The sequence below is a fragment of the Leptinotarsa decemlineata genome, unplaced genomic scaffold (assembly GCF_025532065.1).
Source record: "Leptinotarsa decemlineata unplaced genomic scaffold, Ldec_3_MD MMD2_tig00000008_RagTag_RagTag, whole genome shotgun sequence".
NCBI classification, from domain to species: domain Eukaryota; kingdom Metazoa; phylum Arthropoda; class Insecta; order Coleoptera; family Chrysomelidae; genus Leptinotarsa; species Leptinotarsa decemlineata.
In genome coordinates, this window is record NW_027412537.1 from 9,719,805 (window position 1) to 9,740,027 (window position 20,223).

The 20,223-nt window shown below is 37.9% G+C and overlaps 1 protein-coding gene across 3 annotated transcripts in view; it reads right to left on the bottom strand.

Moving 5' to 3' along the window:
• Positions 1 to 20,223, bottom strand: part of LOC111509109 (hydrocephalus-inducing protein homolog) — a 174,776-nt gene that overhangs the window by 105,499 nt on the left and 49,054 nt on the right. For all 3 annotated transcript variants that reach the window (XM_074171028.1, XM_074171027.1, XM_074171029.1), the window contains exons 15-19: positions 19,888 to 20,085; positions 13,483 to 14,121; positions 7,076 to 7,306; positions 5,925 to 6,200; positions 1,159 to 1,703 (exon numbers count right to left, since the gene is read on the bottom strand). In XM_074171028.1, coding sequence (XP_074027129.1) covers positions 1,159 to 1,703; positions 5,925 to 6,200; positions 7,076 to 7,306; positions 13,483 to 14,121; positions 19,888 to 20,085 — 1,889 coding nt within the window. The remainder of the gene's footprint in view (positions 1 to 1,158; positions 1,704 to 5,924; positions 6,201 to 7,075; positions 7,307 to 13,482; positions 14,122 to 19,887; positions 20,086 to 20,223) is intronic.

Consider the following 20,223-nt stretch of genomic DNA (forward strand, 5'->3'; position numbering starts at 1 on the left):
GGAAGGATCTCCATCAGTCCTTGAGGGTGGTGGGAGACTGCAGCTCGTAGATGGAAGCATCCCTCACCGTTTGGATGTCGGGGAGACGCATACTTACCTCGGGGTGGAACAACAACACTCACAAGAGGTAACAGCAGTGAAGAACTCTCTCCGCGGCAAGTATCAGCACAAACTTTGACAATCTGGTCATCGGAACTGTCGAGGAAGAACAAAGTTGCTGCAACTAATATGCTTGCCGTTCCAATCTTACTCTACTCGTTTGGAGTAGTGAAGTGGACTCGGGAGGAGCTGTATCAACTCGACGTAAAGACCCGAAAAATGATGCATCTCTATAGTAGTTTACATCGCAAATCGTCTGTTCCACGGTTGTACTTCCCCCGACAACAGGGAGGCCGTGGACTTTTGAGTTTGGAGTGTCTACATGACAGATTGGTACTGGATATAGCCTGAATAGTCGTCAGGAGTTCGGATCCCCTTCTCTGCATGGTCCGTGACCATGAGAGAGTAGGAATTGGAGCATTTCTCTTTAGGGCAGCTACCCGAGCAGCTGATGGACTCGGTTTAGTTTTCGACACTGAACGAGGTGACCACAACTCTGTCACCGAATTGGAACCCGTTCAGCAGAAAGCTCAGGTAAAAACTGCAGAGATCACCTCACTTCTGCGGAAACACAAGAATAAGCCAATGCATGGGGTCTTTTTCGAAAGTCAGGCGCTTATAAAAGCACCTGACTTTCGCTTTCCTCAGGTCGAGTGGGCTGAATTCGGAGACTGAGGGGTTCATCATGGCTTGGCAGGATGGTGTCTTCAACACCTTAGTCCGCAGTTGCGTGATGGGTATAGAGGTTCCTATCACCTGTTGTTATTATCATCATAAATATTCATACATGAGTATATGAGTTCAAAGGGAGCTATTTCAGAATTGGTCTTCTTAATAACAAACACAAAAATATGATTGTGTATATCAATAAATAAAAAATAACAAAATAATATATAAAAAAATCCGTCCTGTTGGCTACCTAGCCTACTGTTCGAACTACTAACACTAACACAATCAATTTTTTTATGAATTTTTACATATTTGTTACTTTCATTCGTAAAATTTTTTGGAAAAAAATATTTTCATCCGAATATTGGTTAATAATTCAATCATACTCACTCATTCTCAATTAGTATGGACCTACGTAGAACAGTTCCCAGCTTGACCGATCCAAAATCAATACAAGAGTACTTCAATTTAATTTTCGGACTGGTAACAGTGGCTTTAATAGCGACCGGTATTAAGCCGCCATGACTGAGTTTCAATGTGAAACTTTTTTCAACATATTTATCTTCCAGCCCAAAAATTTCTCGTACCGGACGGAAAATCAAAAATAGCTCTGTCATCGCGCCGACGTCCAATTTTTGACTTTTGAATTCGATTTTGAAACCGTTGGACTCCAGACCGGGGTCTCTTGTATCCACCAGTTTTACAGAGGATCTCATTGATCCGTAATTGAGGATCAGGACCGTGTAACACACCGGCTTGTCCACGTTGACGTAACCGAAATCCAGATTGTAGGGTGGTACCGTGAAGTCGGGGATCAAGTCGGTTTTTCGTTCAACCGTGTGTCTTTCTAGAATACCTTTATTATTTGCAATGTATTGGTTGAGAAGAGTCCTTTCCATGGCCAAGTCGATTTCTATTACACTGGGAAAGAGGTCCTACAAAAGAATATGTAGAGGGTAAATACAGTTCAATATTGAATTTCATTTGTTCGGACTTCCATTGTCTAATATGATATAACAATTATATTAAACAAAAAAACAAAAATTGAACAATTGAATTGAATTAAAATGTGAAGGGTTTCAAGCCAAGTCACTTCATGACGTTTCGATTGTTGTATCCACAAATCTGGAGAATTTTTGAGTAGCTGAATCTCTGGAACTAATGATCGGTCTGAGCGGAACACCTTTCTTTAGGATTTTGGGTAGTCCATACAAGTGAGGAGGCTTACTGTGGTGTGGTGTTAGCAATGATATATCCTATTCAGAAAAATAGACTTGTTTTTTTTTCAGTCTGGTACAACTTCCTTTCAATTGATGCAGTAGGGTATTGTCCCTTCTGAAGAACATCTTCGATCTTCTGTTCGTAGAAATCAGTATCCATCATATCAGTAGCGTTTTCCTTATCTGTAGGTAGGATCTTGATGGTGTTATCTCTACGTAGGCCGTTCAGAACTCATCGTTCTTCATCGATGATATTAGATGTTGGAACTGGTTCTTGATCCAGCTGTTCTCTGATTTTCCATCTAAATTCTTCTGCCTCGGCCTGATCAACAAGGGAACTGGTGGATTCCACGGCAGTAAATATATCCAAAGTCGGCACAGATGTTGGCGTAATGGCGAAGTTTAGACCTTTTCTCAACAAGGGTTCGTCTGTGTCCGTGAACGGGCGGGAACTCGTGTTGATGACGTTGGTGGCTTCGTAGTTGTCATGTTTTCGGTCTGTATTTGGGCATAGTTTCCCCCTCAACTTAGCCCACTTTCTGTTATGGGTATTCTCAATGTCTTGGCGGATCTTCAAGCACGTGCTTTCAATCTGTGCAAAGATTGGTGCATGGTCCTATTTCAAAGTATCTCTTCTTGATTCTTTAAATCGTTCTGTGGCATCCTGCATCAGAGTTGATCGTTCACAACGGTGGTAATTATTTTGAGAACGATTTGAAGGAATGGGAAGAGAAATTCCAGAAGAGGATCATGGACCAATCTTTGCCAAGATTGAAAGCTCGTGCTTGAAGATCCGCCAAAAGGTGGAGAAAGTCCACGATAGGGTTATTGGAACTTATTTCAGTTGACACGTCAATGAGAGTACTTCGACCACGCCACTGAAGATGACTGTCGCAGTTGCAGTTGAAACGTTTGGAGATTGTTACCAAAGAAGACTACGGCAACATCAGGAAACAAACCAAAACATTGACGCCAGCCGTGAAAGTCTACATTCCTATATTTTCAGAGTTTTCTTCGGTTTGAATAGAAAGACAAAGGTAGTTTTCAAAGGAAGTATAGTTTAATTTCATATTCACATATTTTTTGGAAATAGGAAAATTGTAAAATATGTAGTTAGATAAATCCATACCTGAATCTTATGCGAACGCAATGAGATTTTCAAGAAAATCTAGTAATTTGCTTCATATTTGATTCATTTTTAATTTTTGGGGTAATGAAAACCTATATAATAATAATGTTCATTTGAATAATAAAATTAAATCTTACAAAACAATGTAACACATGTAAAAAACAAATAAACAGAAAAATCACAGAAGCAGTTCAAACTGCTTGCACGTGATATAATTACACATCCAGGTAAAGTCATATTTGGGCTTTTTGATAAGTTACATGTGGATAAGAATTTCACACTTCGGTAAATGACATAATTGGGAGGTACCCTTTTTTTTTCTTCCAAATATTACTTAGAGTTTATCATATTACTAAAAATATTACGTCCCGTCTTGATAATCCACTCAGTTGAAGTATTTTTGAATTTTCTAAATTTTTCGATATTCTAAATCTTCCTGAGGTTTTTGCTTATATATTCTTGGTACCAGGTAATTGACACTTCGTTATCCAATCGTTTTGCCACATTCATTCTTTCGTGTATTATGAGCATGTTCATAAACTTGTAATATAATTTTTTTATTTTTAATGAGTAATAATATTCTCATGCAGAAAAGTTGTCTGATGTCCATGATTTGAGATTCTTTATAATGATTTTTTTGCTGGTATCTTTTTGGCAACACTATTTTTACAGATCACGCGTAAATCGTATCTTGTGTCGTTGTCAAACTTGTTCAGTTTGGTCTATAATTTAACCATGAATCGACTCACGAATGAACAACGCTTGCAAATTATTTAATTTTATTATTAAAATTCATGCTCGGTGAAGAAAGTGCATCGTGCACTTCTTCCAATTTATGGGCAGTTTCGTCGGCCTACTGAGGGAGCTATTCGGAGGCTTGTGACTAAATTTGGAACCCAGTTTACAGTATTGGACATTAAACCACCAACACGCATACGTAGAGTGAGGACCGAAGAAAATATTGCGGCTGTATCCGCCAGTGTTCGTGATGACTGTGAAATGTCGATTCGACGCCGTTCGTAGCAATCGGGCCTCTGTTACTCTGTGGAAACTTTTGCGAAAGGATTTAGGTGTAAAACCTTATAAGATACAGCTGGTGCAAGAATTGGAGTAACGTGACATCCCACAACATTTGGTGAATGGGCGCTAGCAAAGTTGGAGAAAGATCCACATTTCTATCGAAAAATTGTGTTCAGCGACGAGGCTCATTTCTGGTTAAATGGATAAGTTAACAAGCAATTGCGCATCTGGAGAGAAAACCAGCCACAAGCATTGCAAGAGCTACCGATGCATCCCAAAAAAGTCACTGTTTGGTGTGGATTATGGGTCGGTGGCTTCATCGGGCCGTACTTTCCCAAAGACGACAATGGCCGGAACGCGAGCGCTACCGTGTGATAATTGCAGACTTTTTTTGCCCAAAATGGAAGAATTGGACATGCCTGATATGCTTTCAACAAGACGGTGCCACATGCCACACGGCACGCGAAGCAATGGCCCAATTAAGAGCCGCCTTCGGTGAACAGTTTATCTCACGTTTGGGGCCCGTCAATTGGCCGCCTAGAGCGTGTGATTTAACGTCTTTGGAGTATTTCTTTTGAGGTCATGTTAAAGCTCATGTCTACAGGGATGAACCAGCAACGACTGACGCTCTGGAAGCTAATATTGAAACTCTTATACGTGAAATACCTGTCGATATGTAAGAGAGAGTGTGCCAAAATTGGACCTTATGCATGGGCCATCTAAAGCGGAGCCGCAGACAACATTTGCATAAAATCATCTTCAAACATTAAATCATATTGATCGTTCTACCGATTCCAATAAAGATTTCATCAATTTTTTTGAATTTTTTGTGTTGTTTTGAAAATCAAGTCATATACCTTTTAAAAATCAACCGTTATAAGAGATCACTACTATAGTCACGTATCTTGGCAAATATTACTTTAAGAATCCATTTTTGAACCACATTTACGTTTTCTGTAAAACAATCACCAACACCCCAAAACCCCCCATCCTAAAATTCCGTATGTAAGATGTGATTGTACTAGCGAGAAATATATCATTTTCAATTGTCTATTGTCCATAAATTCTTTGAGATACATAAATTTCATAAGTGGTATTTAAAGAAAACAGACTATTTATATAGATACTGAAAAGAAGTGGCTCCAACACAGTTCCTTGAGGAACACCATAGGTCACAGTTCTGAGAACACCTAGGACACCATCAATTTCAACACTCTGTTCACGATCTGATAAGTAACTGGACAAAAGTTCTATGTATTCCCACGGATGCCATAATCATTCAGCTTTCGTTAAAGGGCTCAGCGTCAAAAGCCCTGGAGAGATTTATAAATATTCCAAGTATGGGTATTTTTAATCTAGAGCGTTATAAACAATTGTAGTAAGTTTATAAATGGCATCGTCGGTTGATCTGCCTTCTCTTAAACCGTACTGAAATTCCGACAATATGTTATTTATTTTTAATTCACCTCTATTTTTATATAAAGGTTTTATCAACCCATGCTTTAAAACCTCTGGAAAGCACCCAGAATCGAAACATTTGTTATATATATGCTATAAATGCCAAAAATACTCGTGTACAGTAATATTCAGACAATAACCTCAATAGGGACTAGTTCGGGTCATTTCATGAAGACACCAATTTGCTTAACAAAATTGTCGCAGTTCCGGAAGTAAATCACTTTGATAGTGTTATGTCCGTTATTAGTTCGCAATCCACCACCAAAACCATTTAACTTGAAGATTTGTTGAAGGTTGAAATATGAAACTGAAAACGAATAAATTCTCACATTTTCTGACACCACTACCCAGTCATCTTCAATGAGTCCCTTGTAAAGTGCCTCGTTCATGTCTTTCGGTTGACAATGTTCCGCAACATAGTTTGGTATATTCTGACTCTTGATCTGGTTCAGTTCCAAGAGGTATTTCTTCGTGATAGATGCTATTGCCGTGTACTCAAACTCTGAGGAAAATTCTTGTATACTAGGCCTTGGCAAACTCAAAACTAATTGGGAAAAAATTGCATACCCTTGCAAGTGAACGGTAACAGGCTCTAAATATCCTATCTGGAACAAAATATTGGTGGAATAATTTGTTATATGATTTGAAAGGGTTATATTTTTAGGAGTGATTAATTTTTTGGGAAAGAAAGTTTTTGGCTTTCTACTACTCCATCTGATACAAAAAAAATGGATGAGAGAATCTTCCAAAGAAAGGAAGGATTAATCAATTTGAAAATAAGTAACTCTGAAAGTTACTTCTTTGCATGATCTACACATCCATGTATAGAGTTACTTATTTTCAAATTGATTAATCCTTCCTTTCTTTGGAAGATTCTCTCATCCATTTTTTTTGTATCAGATGGAGTAGTAGAAAGCCAAAAACTTTCTTTCCCAAAAAATTTGTTATAACGCTGTAATCAATAATAGTCATTCATCACATTAAGCATGATTGGTTTCATATACCTGACATACACTTGATGAATCCATAAAAATCAAATTATTGAATAACAGCAAATATCTTAGAATTTTTTTGTCCATTCCTGAAGACCTAGGCAGATTTTGGCCTCCGAAACGTAAAGATAATAAGTATTGTATGATTTCTTAGCAATTTTTTTGATAGGCAAAATAGTAAAATACGACAAATTACTGATAAATAGAACATTTTTCTTTGTAAAAAATACTTTGTTTTTTACGCAGTAACATATCGAGGTAAATTAAAAGGTTTGCCCTTTCTAAACTTGTATGAAGTTCTCCATTATAATTTTTATATAATTTCCAGATTGTGGAAGGTAACAAATACCCAAAAAAGGTCGATGAAAAACTGATTCTCCTCCACAAAAAATTACTTTCGTTGAAGACTTCATTATCTTCAGTCATTTATTATTTTTGAATGAAAGGAGTTTTTTTTTTATTTATATTTATAAAGTCTGATGTCTCACTTCGAAAATAATATTTTTCTTGAACTCTCCTGTCACTCCTGGAAAATACTTCACAACGAACTTCACGCGTTCACCAGATTTGAGAAATCCTTTAGCTGGAGTAACATCCAACCAGCCCGTCATTTTAGTACATTCATCGAATGAGCCATCCCCGTTGATCATCTTGAAATGGAAATCTGCATATCCGTCATTCGTCAGTGTAAAATACCTCTCGCAAACTTCACAAAAAAGCTAAAAAGAAGAAAAGTTCGGAATTAGATGATCAACAAACTAAATGGGGTGAAAAGTATCGGGCCTAACACATAGATGGCGCTGTTTTATTCCATTCACCGCTTTTTCACTTAGTACTAACCTTCAAAAGCTGTTGAAATTTCATGATATTCACAACATCGATGTGGCTCTGGTTCAGGAGACACATCTGAGGAACGAATCTATTGTCATTCCAAATTACAGATTCTACCACACAGAACGTGTTGGTCGTGCTGGAGGAGGATTTGGCATTTTTGTCAAGCGATCCCTTTAGTGTGTCCAATACGGCATTGACAGCACCCGTTTACACGGAACTGAGGCCGTGGGGGTCGAAATTCAACTGAGCAGGGGTTGTCACAGAATAATCTCGGTTTACAACCCTCCGAACAATCAATTACTCCCAGAATCACTGGATGAACTGTTGATGGGAAGCAACATTCGGACAACTGCTGCTGGTGACTTTAACGCCAAGTACAGACTATGGAGCAGAGCCACCAATCGAAACGGCCAAGCGCTTTGTGACATACAACAACAAAAGCCCTGGAGAGATTTATGAATATTCCAAGTATGGGTATTTTTTATCTAGAGCGTTATAAACAATTATAGTAAGTTTATGAATGGCATCGTCGGTTGATTTGCCTTCTCTTAAACCGTACTGAAATTCCGACAATATGTTATTTATTTTTAATTTATCTCCATTTTTATATAAAGGTTTCATCAATCCATGTTTTAAAACCTCTGGAAAGCACCCAGAATCGAAACATGTGTTATATAAATGTTATAAATGCCAAAAATACTCGTGTACAGTAATATTCAGACAATAACCTCAATAGTGATTAGTTCGGGTCATTTCATGAAGACACCAATTTGTTTAACAAAATTGTCGCAGTTTCGGAAGTAAATCACTTTGATGATAGTGTTATGTCCGTTATTAGTTCGCAATCCATCACCAAAACCATTTAACTTGAAGATTTCTTGAAGGATGAAATATGAAACTGAAAACGAATAAATTCTCACATTTTCTGACACCACTACCCAGTCATCTTCAATGAGTCCCTTGTAAACTGCCAGGAGACACATCTGAGGAACGAATCTATTGTCATTCCAAATTACAGATTCTACCACACAGAACGTGTTGGTCGTGCTGGAGGAGGATTTGGCATTTTTGTCAAGCGATCCCTTTAGTGTGTCCAATACGGCATTGACAGCACCCGTTTACACGGAACTGAGGCCGTGGGGGTCGAAATTCAACTGAGCAGGGGTTGTCACAGAATAATCTCGGTTTACAACCCTCCGAACAATCAATTACTCCCAGAATCACTGGATGAACTGTTGATGGGAAGCAACATTCGGACAACTGCTGCTGGTGACTTTAACGCCAAGTACAGACTATGGAGCAGAGCCACCAATCGAAACGGCCAAGCGCTCTATGCGGATGCCGACAGGCATGAATATCTTGTGCTGGGACCGGATTAATCTACGTACTATCGTAGACAGACTAGGCCTGACGTACACATCGCGCTTCTCAGAAACGTATCTCTGACTAGCGAAATTTACGTTCTGTCGGAACTAGATTCTGATCATAATCCAGTAATCCTAGTATTGGGCGGTGATCTTCCTTCTCCTGATCATCGCATGAGATCTTCAACGGACTGGGATATCTTCACAACCCAGCTCGGAGAGATGCGCACCCTTCCTGAGGCACTTCGCTCTCCCGACGAACTTGACGCGGCAGTTGAGCGTTTCGAGCTTTCTGTGAATGAGGCGTTTCGAGCGGCCACCTCCATGGAAGAGTGTCCACTGAAGAGCTATAATGAGTTTCCCTCTCGTTTCAAAGCCTTGATTCGAGAAAGAAACCGCTTGAGAAGTCTCTATCAACGAACCCTTTTCGCAGGAGATAAAATTGCGGTAAGCAGGATGGCCAACCAAGTCAAACAGGCCATCATTGATCACCGAAACGAAAGGTGGGAGGAGCTGTTGGAATCCCTTGAGCCTGGGAGTGACGATCTTTGGCGAGGGACCCGTAGGCTCAAAAGGAAGAAGACTGCTTCCTCACCCATTCACGGAGAGCGCGGAGTGTGCTACTCCCCCGCCGACAAAGCGTTAGACTTTGCTGATACGATGGAAAGTCAGTTTCAACTCAACGTTGACGATGATGACGACATCGACCGCGATATGCTGTTGAAAGACCGGGTTCACCGTATCCTCAGGGAAGATGACGACATCCGTCCAGCTTCTGTGGAAGAACTGAAGGGTTTTACATCAGGGCCGCAAAGGCCAAGAAAGCTCAGGGGGCCGACTCAATAACCAACAAGTTACTGAAGAGGCGACAACTGCGTTGTGAATCTCCTGAACATAATAAACAGTTCGTTGACCCTCAGATACTTCCACAGAAGGTGAAAGCATGCGATCGTTGTCATGATCCCAAAACAGGGTCAGAACCCGCTGTTCCCACAGAACTATCGCCCGATTAGTCTGCTCTCGTCGGCGGCTAAGCTGGCTGAAAGAGTTGTTCTGCAAAGACTCAACGAAGAAGTTGAGGACCGAAATGTTCTGCTTGATGAACAATTCGGCTTCAGGAGAGAACACTCCACTGAGTTACAGGCTCTGAGACTGGTCGAAAATAGCATCGCAGAACTAAATCAAAACAAAAAAGTTCATGTCGTTCATGTCGCTAGACATCTCGAAGGCCTTCGACCGAGTATGGCACGAAGGCCTTCTGCATAAACTGATTGCGTTCGACCTGCCTCGGGGCCTGATCCGGTGTCGTCTACATGCAACGTTCATTGGACGACCTCGAGCGCTGGTACCTTGAATGGAAGATCCGAGTGAATCCGGAAAAGATCCAAGCGATCACCATGGGAAGATTGCTATCTTCTTCGGCCAGAAAAGTGAGAATCTCTGGAAGGGAGATCGACTGGCAAGCGCGGGTAAAGTACCTCGGTCTTCTTATAGACCGTAGGCTCACCTGGAACCCGCACATCACAACCGTGAAGGCAAAGATCGAGGGTCGGATTGCTAGTCTGTACCCTACGATCAACAGACGTTCTAAATTAAGCCTTAAAAACAAAATTACGATCTACAAAATGATGTTCAAGCCGGTCATCGTGTATGCTTCAGGCGTCCAGGGACAAGCGGCTCCGTCAAATATCTCCATTTTGGAGAGATTGCAAAACTAGCCAATAAGGATGATTGTGAATGCTTCTTGGTTCGTACGGAACGCAGCCATCCACAGATATTTACAGCTGCCTTCCATTCAGCAGTCCATTCAGTCGAGGAATCGGCAAGTCCTTGATTGTGCCGAAAACCATGAAAATCCGTTAATCAGAAAAGCTATGGATTACACTGTAGACGACCCCTCCCGATATAGAAGGCCCAGACACTCTGTCGAATGAGGCCCTCATGTCCTCCGTTAGAAAATGAACAATATCTTCATCCAAACACACCAGCCAGGTAGGGGTTCACCGTGAAGGGCGACAACGATGTCTGAGGACTTTCATGCCGCCACCAAATAACCAGTCTTGACCCGCTCGTCCTTCTGACGAGCATCAATCCTAAGGGTAAGGGGGCTGGGCTCCAACCTGCTTGAAATGAAGATGACTTTCCACTTCATGATATTCTACTCATTAGTTTGTGAGTTCTTGTGCTAAAAGTGACACTACTTTTGTAGTGGATAAAAAACAATTTTTTAAAAACTTCACACTGCTTCTTGATGGGAAAAATACCGTTCAAACGAAGTAACGGCTTGGAAAATGTTATAAGGACTCAGCTCCATCAGAAATAATAATTGAACGTTGACTATGAGAAAGCTGTGTTCAAAATGGGTGCCGTGCGAGTTGACTGTTGACCAAAATCAAGAACGTCTTAATGATTCTGGCGATGTTTCAACATAACAAATATATGACAATGGATGGAACATGGATTCATCACTTCACTCCGGAATCAAAACGATCATCATCTGAGTGGAGAGCAATTGGTGAACCAGGTCCAGACAAAATTTTCACGATGGCGACTGGGCGAGATCTGGGAAAAAAAAAATTTATTGGAAAAGGGGATCTTGTGACACATCATTCTTAAGCTTCTGACGAATACTTCACAACCCTAGAGTATGAAGTCAATATCTTCACCTACTACAAAATGGCGAAACATTTAATAATTTCCTGAAGACAAACACATTAATATCGATATTTCTAGAAATATTCCTTTTTATCTGCCATACGGCAATTCCAACAACGCGATAAGGTTTGTTAAGTTATTTTTTGTTTATAAAAACGACAAAAAATGTCGGTACGACAATGAATATCATTGTTCAGTTAGAATATTCTCATTTTGTTTTCGGTTTCACTAGTAGAAAGGTACCACGTCAACAATCTCTAAAATGGTCAATTCCAGTTCATTGGAAGAAAAAATTGAAGCGATTTTTATTTACGGATCGACGCGTAACTTCCACGAGACCGAAAGGATTTTCAATGAACATTTTCTGAATCGTCCTATCTGTAGAAAATATTTGAGGGAACTTGTATCCAAATTCACAACTACCGGTTGTGAATTGTGTAGGTACATAACAAAATGCATCCAGGTCATCCGTACATTTCGGAAGAACAGCAAGTGCAAATAATTGGTGAGATGGTAGTAAATCCTGAACAGTCTACTTATTCCGTCGCGAATATTTGTGAGGTGTCTCCTTCTACTGTGTGGAGACTTTTGAAGAGGAATAGGTATCATCCATACAAAATTAAAATGGTACAGCAATTAACTGAAGATGACCCTGATCGAAGAACAGAATTCTGCGAAATCATGATGGAAACCATTGCAAGGCATCCTACCTATCTCCACAATATTTGTTTTAGTGACGAATGTATTTTGTTTAAACGGCAATGTTCACAGGCAAAATTGCCGTTATTGGTGTGACACCAACCCTCATGTTTTCTGGGAAACACATACCCAATATCCAGAAAAAATTAACGTTTGGGCAGGAATATTGGGAAACCTTATTGTAGGCCTGTATTTATTGATGAAAATTTATTTGTATTTAAATATGCTGGAAACTACTGTTGACCCTCTTATCACTGAAATCGTCGAAGCGAATCCTAATGAATTCGGTATGGATATTGTGTTCCAACAAGATGGAGCACCACCACATTACTCCAGACAAGTAAGAAACTATTTGGATACTACTTTTCCTGCTCGTTGGATTGGCCGTCGAGGTCCTTCAGACTGACCAGCCCGCTTGCAAGATTTGACACCATTGGACTTTTTTTTATGAGATTATTTGAAGCAAAAGGTATACGAAACTGAGCCTGCTTCAATATTGGATATACGAAAGAGAATAATAAATATTTGTAGAGATATTGACGTTACTGTGTTCGAAAATGTTCGGCGTGAAATATCGGATAGGCTGTTCATATGTCAAGAAGTTCAAGGCAACTGACCATATTATGTAGTTAAATGTCAATGTAGTCAGGAAATTATTAAAAGTTCCGCCATTTTCATTTAATTTTTTTTCTCAGATGGCGCCCAGTCACCATCTTGAAAGTTTCATCTGTCAATTTTACTTCAAAATAAACTATTCATGTACTAATTTCATTATCCCAAATTTCAATTTTTTGAGTTGACCCGTTCAAAAAATAAAAGGCGGAACATCAAAGAAAAGCACTGTATATCTCAAGTGCGACTCGATCAAGAAAAAATATACAATTCTGGCTGAGGATTGATTGAGTTCATCAGAAACAACTCGAACTATATAGCAGCCAGATACTATTTTTACATAAACTTGTTATATGCTTATAGAATTTCAATTTATCATCTATAAATACCCTTAAAACTTTGTGTGAGTTTTGTTAACTATAGCGTGATTTTCTATAAGTTATTCGTCAATGCAATGCAATAAGTTAATTCATAAAATCACGACTTTATGTCACGACTGAGTTAAATCTACTCATGCCATCGCTCATTTGATGCAACCCCAGCCTAAGGACCTTATTTAAAATTGTAAGGGGTATATTATTAATGAGGATAGGTTTTGGCTTTTTACTTCCATCTTTATACAAAAAAATGTGGAATTCAACTGCTTATAACTTTGAAGAGATACTTTGATGATTCGTTCAATTTCACCTGAATTCTTACAATTAATCTATATTGAAAAACTTCTACATTACCTGTCTCCCAAAGTCGATAACATCCGAACTCAACTTGTATGACATACTTGACGACATTCCAGACACCACAATACTCTCCGTTTCTCCTCCACTTATGGCACAAACGGCGGTGAACTTGATTTTGACATTCGGCGGGGGAAAAAACCCTATCGATACTACAATATACTCGTAAGGATCCAGACAACCGTTCGAAGGTTCAATTGTAATCATATTGCTGAGAGCGGATCTTTTCTTCGTTTTAACACCACTAAAAAACGTATCGTCCTCGTTTTCATCGGGCGTCCGAAAACCTGCGACAAGATTTCTGAGGATGCTCTTCGCTTCCTCGTTATATCGGTCAGTGCTCCATTCTACGTAGAAATCCTGTGTTCTTCCGATAAAGCTGACGTTCTGTGTCTCATCTGTTAAGGTCTTTCTACTTTTCTCTGCCACTATATCGGACGGTCTCTTGTCTGTCTTGGGTAAGGAGGGTCTTTTTATGCTAATGGACATCATTTCTTGCCTACGAATGACTTCAGATCTTCTTTCCAAGCTCGTGGAAAGAATCGATTTAGATTTAAAATGTCCTGCCTCCTCATAAACTATATCGTCGATTACAGACGACGAAGATGTTTCCTCAAGCTCCCGATGCATCACAGTCTACAAATGAAAATTAATTTTCAGTAGATAGTTCCCTGATAACGTGGTAATTGACAAATTGGTTAGTACTTTCGCGGCCAAGATTTTTGATGTCAGTATTCGCGTTTGAAGGGATTTTTGGAATGTCTTCCTATTCCAAGAAGAAATTTCAAAAATTCACGGCTTTCAAACCCGAAAAATAGTGACACTGAACGTGGTAATTTCACAATTTTCAAAAGCATATAATATACAGGGCTATTCAAATTCGTTTCTGTACATGGGGATCTCGTAAACGATAAGAGATAGAGTGTCGGTTAAATTGTGGCAAAGTTGTGTATTTTAGAGACCTATTCAATGATGTGAAGAAATCGAATATAGCTCTTTTGGTTCTGGAGATATACAGGAAAAATAAAAAAATCCCAAATGATTTTTTTGCCTATATCTTCTTTATTGGCAGACATATTGAAAATCTGTCCACATTTTGCTATTGGCACTTGATGTGGGCTTTCAGAATATATCCATGAATCTTTTATACAGGGTGTCATCTGACACCCTGTATATTGCATTTTTAAATACGGACCTGTATTTTTTTTGTATTTTTTTGGATCGTAGACGTTCACTTCACTCTGAGAAATTAAATTCAATTTTATATTCCGGAATGTTTCGATAATATTCGATTATAATTGTGTGAATTATTCCCTTTTAAATTACGGCCCTGGAAATTGATTGACTGAGTTGAATAAAAACATAATAGCAACTTTCACGTCTCTCTATGTATCGTAGAGTTTTTCGAGAGTTTTTTTTCATTTTTAGGTACCTATTCATATTTTTTCCATTGCTCTGAGTTTTCTACAATGAACTTCGAATAAGAAAACCTTTTATGATTATTTGAAACATATCTACATCAAAAATATATTATATGTGTTTTAATAAGCAGAAAAAGAAATAATAGCAATAATAACAACCGAAACGAACACTATAATTGTAATGAAAATTGAAATGGAGTAATTTATATAGGTACCCAAAAAATTTTTGGCACAATAAATATTCGAATTGGAGTCCTTCCATTTCGAGACATTATTAAACTCAGTTTTTCATATTATTTACTGCCCTTAATACACTTATTTGCTGCATTGTTGCGAAATCATTCAAAATCCTCAATCTCGAGTCTTCCACATTTTCTAACTCTCTGCCAGCGTAAATCCTACTTTTCAATGTCCCTCATAGAAAATAGTCCCAAATAGTAAGATCTGGTGATCTTGCAGACCATCTTATTGTCCCATTATTTGTCTCGGAATGGAAGGACTCCAATTCGAACATTTATTGCACAATTAATTTTTTTGTGTATATAAATTACTTACTTCATTTCAATTTTCATTATAATTATATTGTTCGTTTCGGATGTTATTATTGCTACCATTTTTTATTCTGCCACACATATAATATATTTTTGTTGTAGATATGTTTCAGATAATCATAAAAGGTTTTCTTATTCGAAGTTCATTGTGGAAAACGCTCAGAGCAATGGAAAAAATATGAATAGGTACCTAAAAATGAAAGAAACTCAACAAAAACTCTACGGTACATAGGGAGACGTGAAAGTTGCTATTGTGTTTTTATTCAACTCAGTCAACCAATTTCCAGGGCCGTAATTTAAAATGGAATAATTCACACAATTATAATCGAATATTACCGAAAAATCCCGAAATATAAAATTTAATTTAATTTCTCAGTATGAAGTGAACGTCTAAGATTCAAAAACTACAACAAGAAATACATGTCCGTATTTAAAATTTCAAAGATGGGGGTGGCCCAAGTCAGATGACACACTGTATAAAAGATTCATGTATACATTCTGAGAACCCACATCAAGTGACAATAGCAAAATGTGAACAAATTTTCAATATCTCTGCGAATAAAGAAGATATAGGCAAAAAAATAATTTGGGATTTGTTGGTTTTCCCTGTATATCTCCAGAACCAAAAAAGCTATATTCGATTTCTTCACATCATTGAATAGGTCTCTAAAATACGCAACTTTGCCATAATTTAACCGACACTCTGTCTCTTATCGTTCACGAGATCCCCATGTACAGAAACGAATTTGAATAGCCCTGTATATAATTTGTTGGTATCATAAAGTCATATGTGTTACATTATATTTCTCAATGCCCTGTAACATCTACAAAAAAAAAGGTCTGAACAGTGGAATTAGATTTCTCAACCGAGAAAAACTCGTGAAATCACACTTAACCGTCACCAGTGTAAGTGCTCGTTTCTGGTTTATTTATTCCTTTTAAATTAATTTTGGCAGCAGCTGCTGTTACCAGATGTGGATTTCTCCTCATCAAATTTTGGATGTCAGGCTTGAATTCGACCTTCTGCACGAAGTAGTGGTCTTTCTGAAACCTGATCATTTGGTAAACATACTTACAGTTCTCTCTCATTATATGGTTCCAGAACAATGCGGAATATGCTTCAACTGAATTTTATTCTCAGTTAAAATACTTGTCACTTATTATTCTCTTCTCGATAGATTAAGAAGTCTTTGATGTTTGTTTTCTTAACTTTGTTTGTTTAAGAATAAGAATTAGAATTATTGTCTGTTCGAATTTCAATATTTAATACAAATAAGAATTAAAATGTTCAAACTTTTCTTCTACAAAGAAATATAATGAAGAAATGTCTCATTGATTTGTAATTCTGCACGGTTGCCGAAAAAATAGTGTACACAACACGTGCAAAGACAGTGTTTTCTGGACTTGTTAGGTACGTAAATTACTATAATATCGTCAAATCTGACCACTTGGACAATCTATACAGGGTGTAACTGAATAAGTGTAAAACATTCAAGGAGGAGATTTCTCATCGAAAAAAAGATAGGATCTTTCATATAAAGAAACTTCATTGGAGTATCCCTTGTCAAGATACAGCCCGTTAAAGGAGGTACATAAAATTTGTATAACAATTTTTTTCACAAGCACTAAAAAAGTTACAATATTGAAATTAACCTGACTTTTGTACTACCAAAAAGACACTTAGCCAGTAATTTATTTGGTTTACCCCATGGTTGTAAGGGGTGGAAAACGCAACCCCTAAAATTTATTTCCAATGTAACTTTTTGTCTTATTATTTGTTTACCATTGTAACAGTTCATTTATAAGATACTGGGACAACCTGTATGTACATTTCGATAGTTCAATTGAAATGGCCTGCAGGTGGACAGAGGACGATTGAAGTGACAGTGCGAGGCTTCAGTGAACAAATATCGAGCAGAGAAAGGGTCAGTGCTGTTCGATAAAATAAATGTCACACTTCGTGTACCTATTTAACTTCAAAGGCCTAAAAAGAAGCTAAGGTAAATCATTCAAGATATTACAATTTCTAGTTTTTGTGGTAGATTTGCAGAAACGATGTTCTCGTTTCAAGCCTAAAAGAAGGAATAAAATCAAGAAGAATCAGATTCAGTTGAATTGATTGAAATTAACCTCAACTCAACAGAAGCTGATTCTTCTTAATTTTATTCTTTCTTTTAGGCCTGAAATGAGAACATCGTTTCTGCAAATCTACCACAAAAACTAGAAATTGTAATATCTTGAATGATTTACCTTAGCTTCTTTTTAAGCCTTTGAAGTTAAATAGGTACACGAAGTGTGACATTTATTTTATCGAACAGCACTGACCCTTTCTCTGCTCGATATTTGTTCACTGAAGTCTCGCACTGTCGCTTCAATCGTCCTCTGTCCACCTGCAGGCCATTTCAATTGAACTATCGAAATGTACATACAGGTTGTCCCAGTATCTTATAAATGAACTGTTACACCATTTGAAAATGTATTTTCGATAGCCTGTTTCATTCTGAACAAAAAATGTCTCTTGGGTTTTTTGCCCGAAATAAACCAGTTCGCAGCAAAAAATTATTTTACGAACAACTACAGAGATACATCGTCATAAATGCGAACTGGATTTATTGTTATTTTGTAGTTAGTACCTGCATTAAACGAATTAAGGGTTATAAACAAAACTAATTTATTAATATCAAAACACACAACATGTAGAAATCATAGTAAATGTTCAGTATATCTACCTTCAGACATTACGCATACGTCCAGATGTCGGCGCATTGAGCCACGTATTCGCTCAAATATTCCTGGAGTCTCTCTGATTACCCTGTACGCATCGATGATGCGGTTTCTAAAGTCCTCTATATCGCGAACAGGAGTACGATAAACCAAATGCTGTAAATGGTCCCAAATAGAGAAATCTAAAGGATTGAGATCCGGGGATCGAGCGGGCCAGTTCTTTGGTCCTCCTCGACCTATCCACTGATTTGCATATGTTTCAGTTGAATGCTGACGTGCCACTTGACTAAAATGGGCGGGAGCTCCATCACGCATAAAAAACACACCATTTAATCGAGAACGTAGAAAATGAGGGGAAAATCATCCCCAATAACTCCGAGCCACACCTTAAGAGAAAACTGTTCTTGATGGTTAGTTTTGACAATAGCGTGAGGGTTTTCATCAGCCCATATGTGGTAATTATGAAAATGAATAATCTTGTCACGAGAAAAACTACATTCGTCTGTGAATTCTATCGTCTTCAGAAGGTCACAATTTCTTCAGCATCCAATTGCAAAATTCAAGACGGTTCGGAAAGGGTAACAGTGCCTGTACTCGTTGCAGATGGTAAGGATGTAAGAGTTGTTCCTTTAAAATTCGAAATACCGTCATATGATCAACATTTAGCTGAAAAGCAATCTTTCTAGTACTGGTAGTAGGTTGTTCTTCAATCAAATTAAGTACTGCTTCCTCAAGCTGTGGTGTTCGTACTTCTCGATGGCGATCACAATCCTGCGTTCTTTTGTCGAATGAACCATACTCTCGTAATCGTTGATGAAGTCGAGCAAATATTCTATGTGAAGGATGCTACCGTTGAGGAAACATTTCAGCATATCTTCTAGAAGCTTCTAACACATTCCCCTGCGACAGACCATAAACGTAATGCATATCAGCCATTTCCTCATTTGTGTGTGTGTGTGCCATTTTAATAACAAGTGAATTATTAAAGTAACAAATTAAGAACAGAACAACAACACACAATTAGTATTAATTCAATTTTGAAAATTCACAAACTGACAGCGTCATACCAATTTAATTGTCACTATCGCTAATAGCGACCTACTAGATAGATTAGTTTCGTATTTTCGCATTTATGACGATGTATCTCTGTAGTTGTACGTAAAATAATTTTCTGCTGCGAACTGGTTTATTTAGGGCAAAAAATCCAAGAGACATTTTTTGTTTAGAATGAAACAAGCTATCGGAAATAAATTGTCAAATGGTAAACAAATAATCAGACAAAAAGTTACATTGGAAATAAATTTTAGGGGTTGCGTTTTCCACCCCTTACAACCATGGGTCCTTTACCATGGGGTAAACCAAATAACTTTCTGGCTAAGTATCTTTTTGATGTCAATTTGAATATTGTAACTTTTTTTAGTGCTTGTGAAAAAAATTGTTACACAAATTTCATATGCCTCCTTCAAGAGGCTGTATCTTAACAAGTGATGCTCCAATGAAATTTCTTTATATTAAAGATCCTATCTTTTTTTCGATGAGGAATCACCTACTTGAATGTTTTACACTCGTTTAGTTACAGCCTGTGTAAATAATTGCCCAATATTTTGAATAGAATAAATATATTGAATTGGACTATATAAGGGACTATATGAGGGATTTAGTTTATCTTCCATATGTCTAATAAACATTCAAACAATGAAAAATACCTTCATCTCCGGTAAATTTTCGATTTCTACCATATCCTCAAAAATTTCCCAAGTGAAACTCGCTGGTAAAAAGGTGATGTTCTGCAGAATGACATTAGTGTACGCATATGAATTGGGAGGTATGCATTCAAAGTCGAAATTGTCTGGGTAAAGTTTAACCGTTGGGAAACATATTTCTCCAGTCAAATCTATTGCGTTCTGAAAATAAAAATACGTATTTCATGCTGAATTGACGATGTTTCATGGTGAATTCCGTTAGTTCGGACTCACATTGTCTAACAGGATATAAAATATTTGAAATCCCTGAAATTACAATAAAATAAAATGCAAGTAACA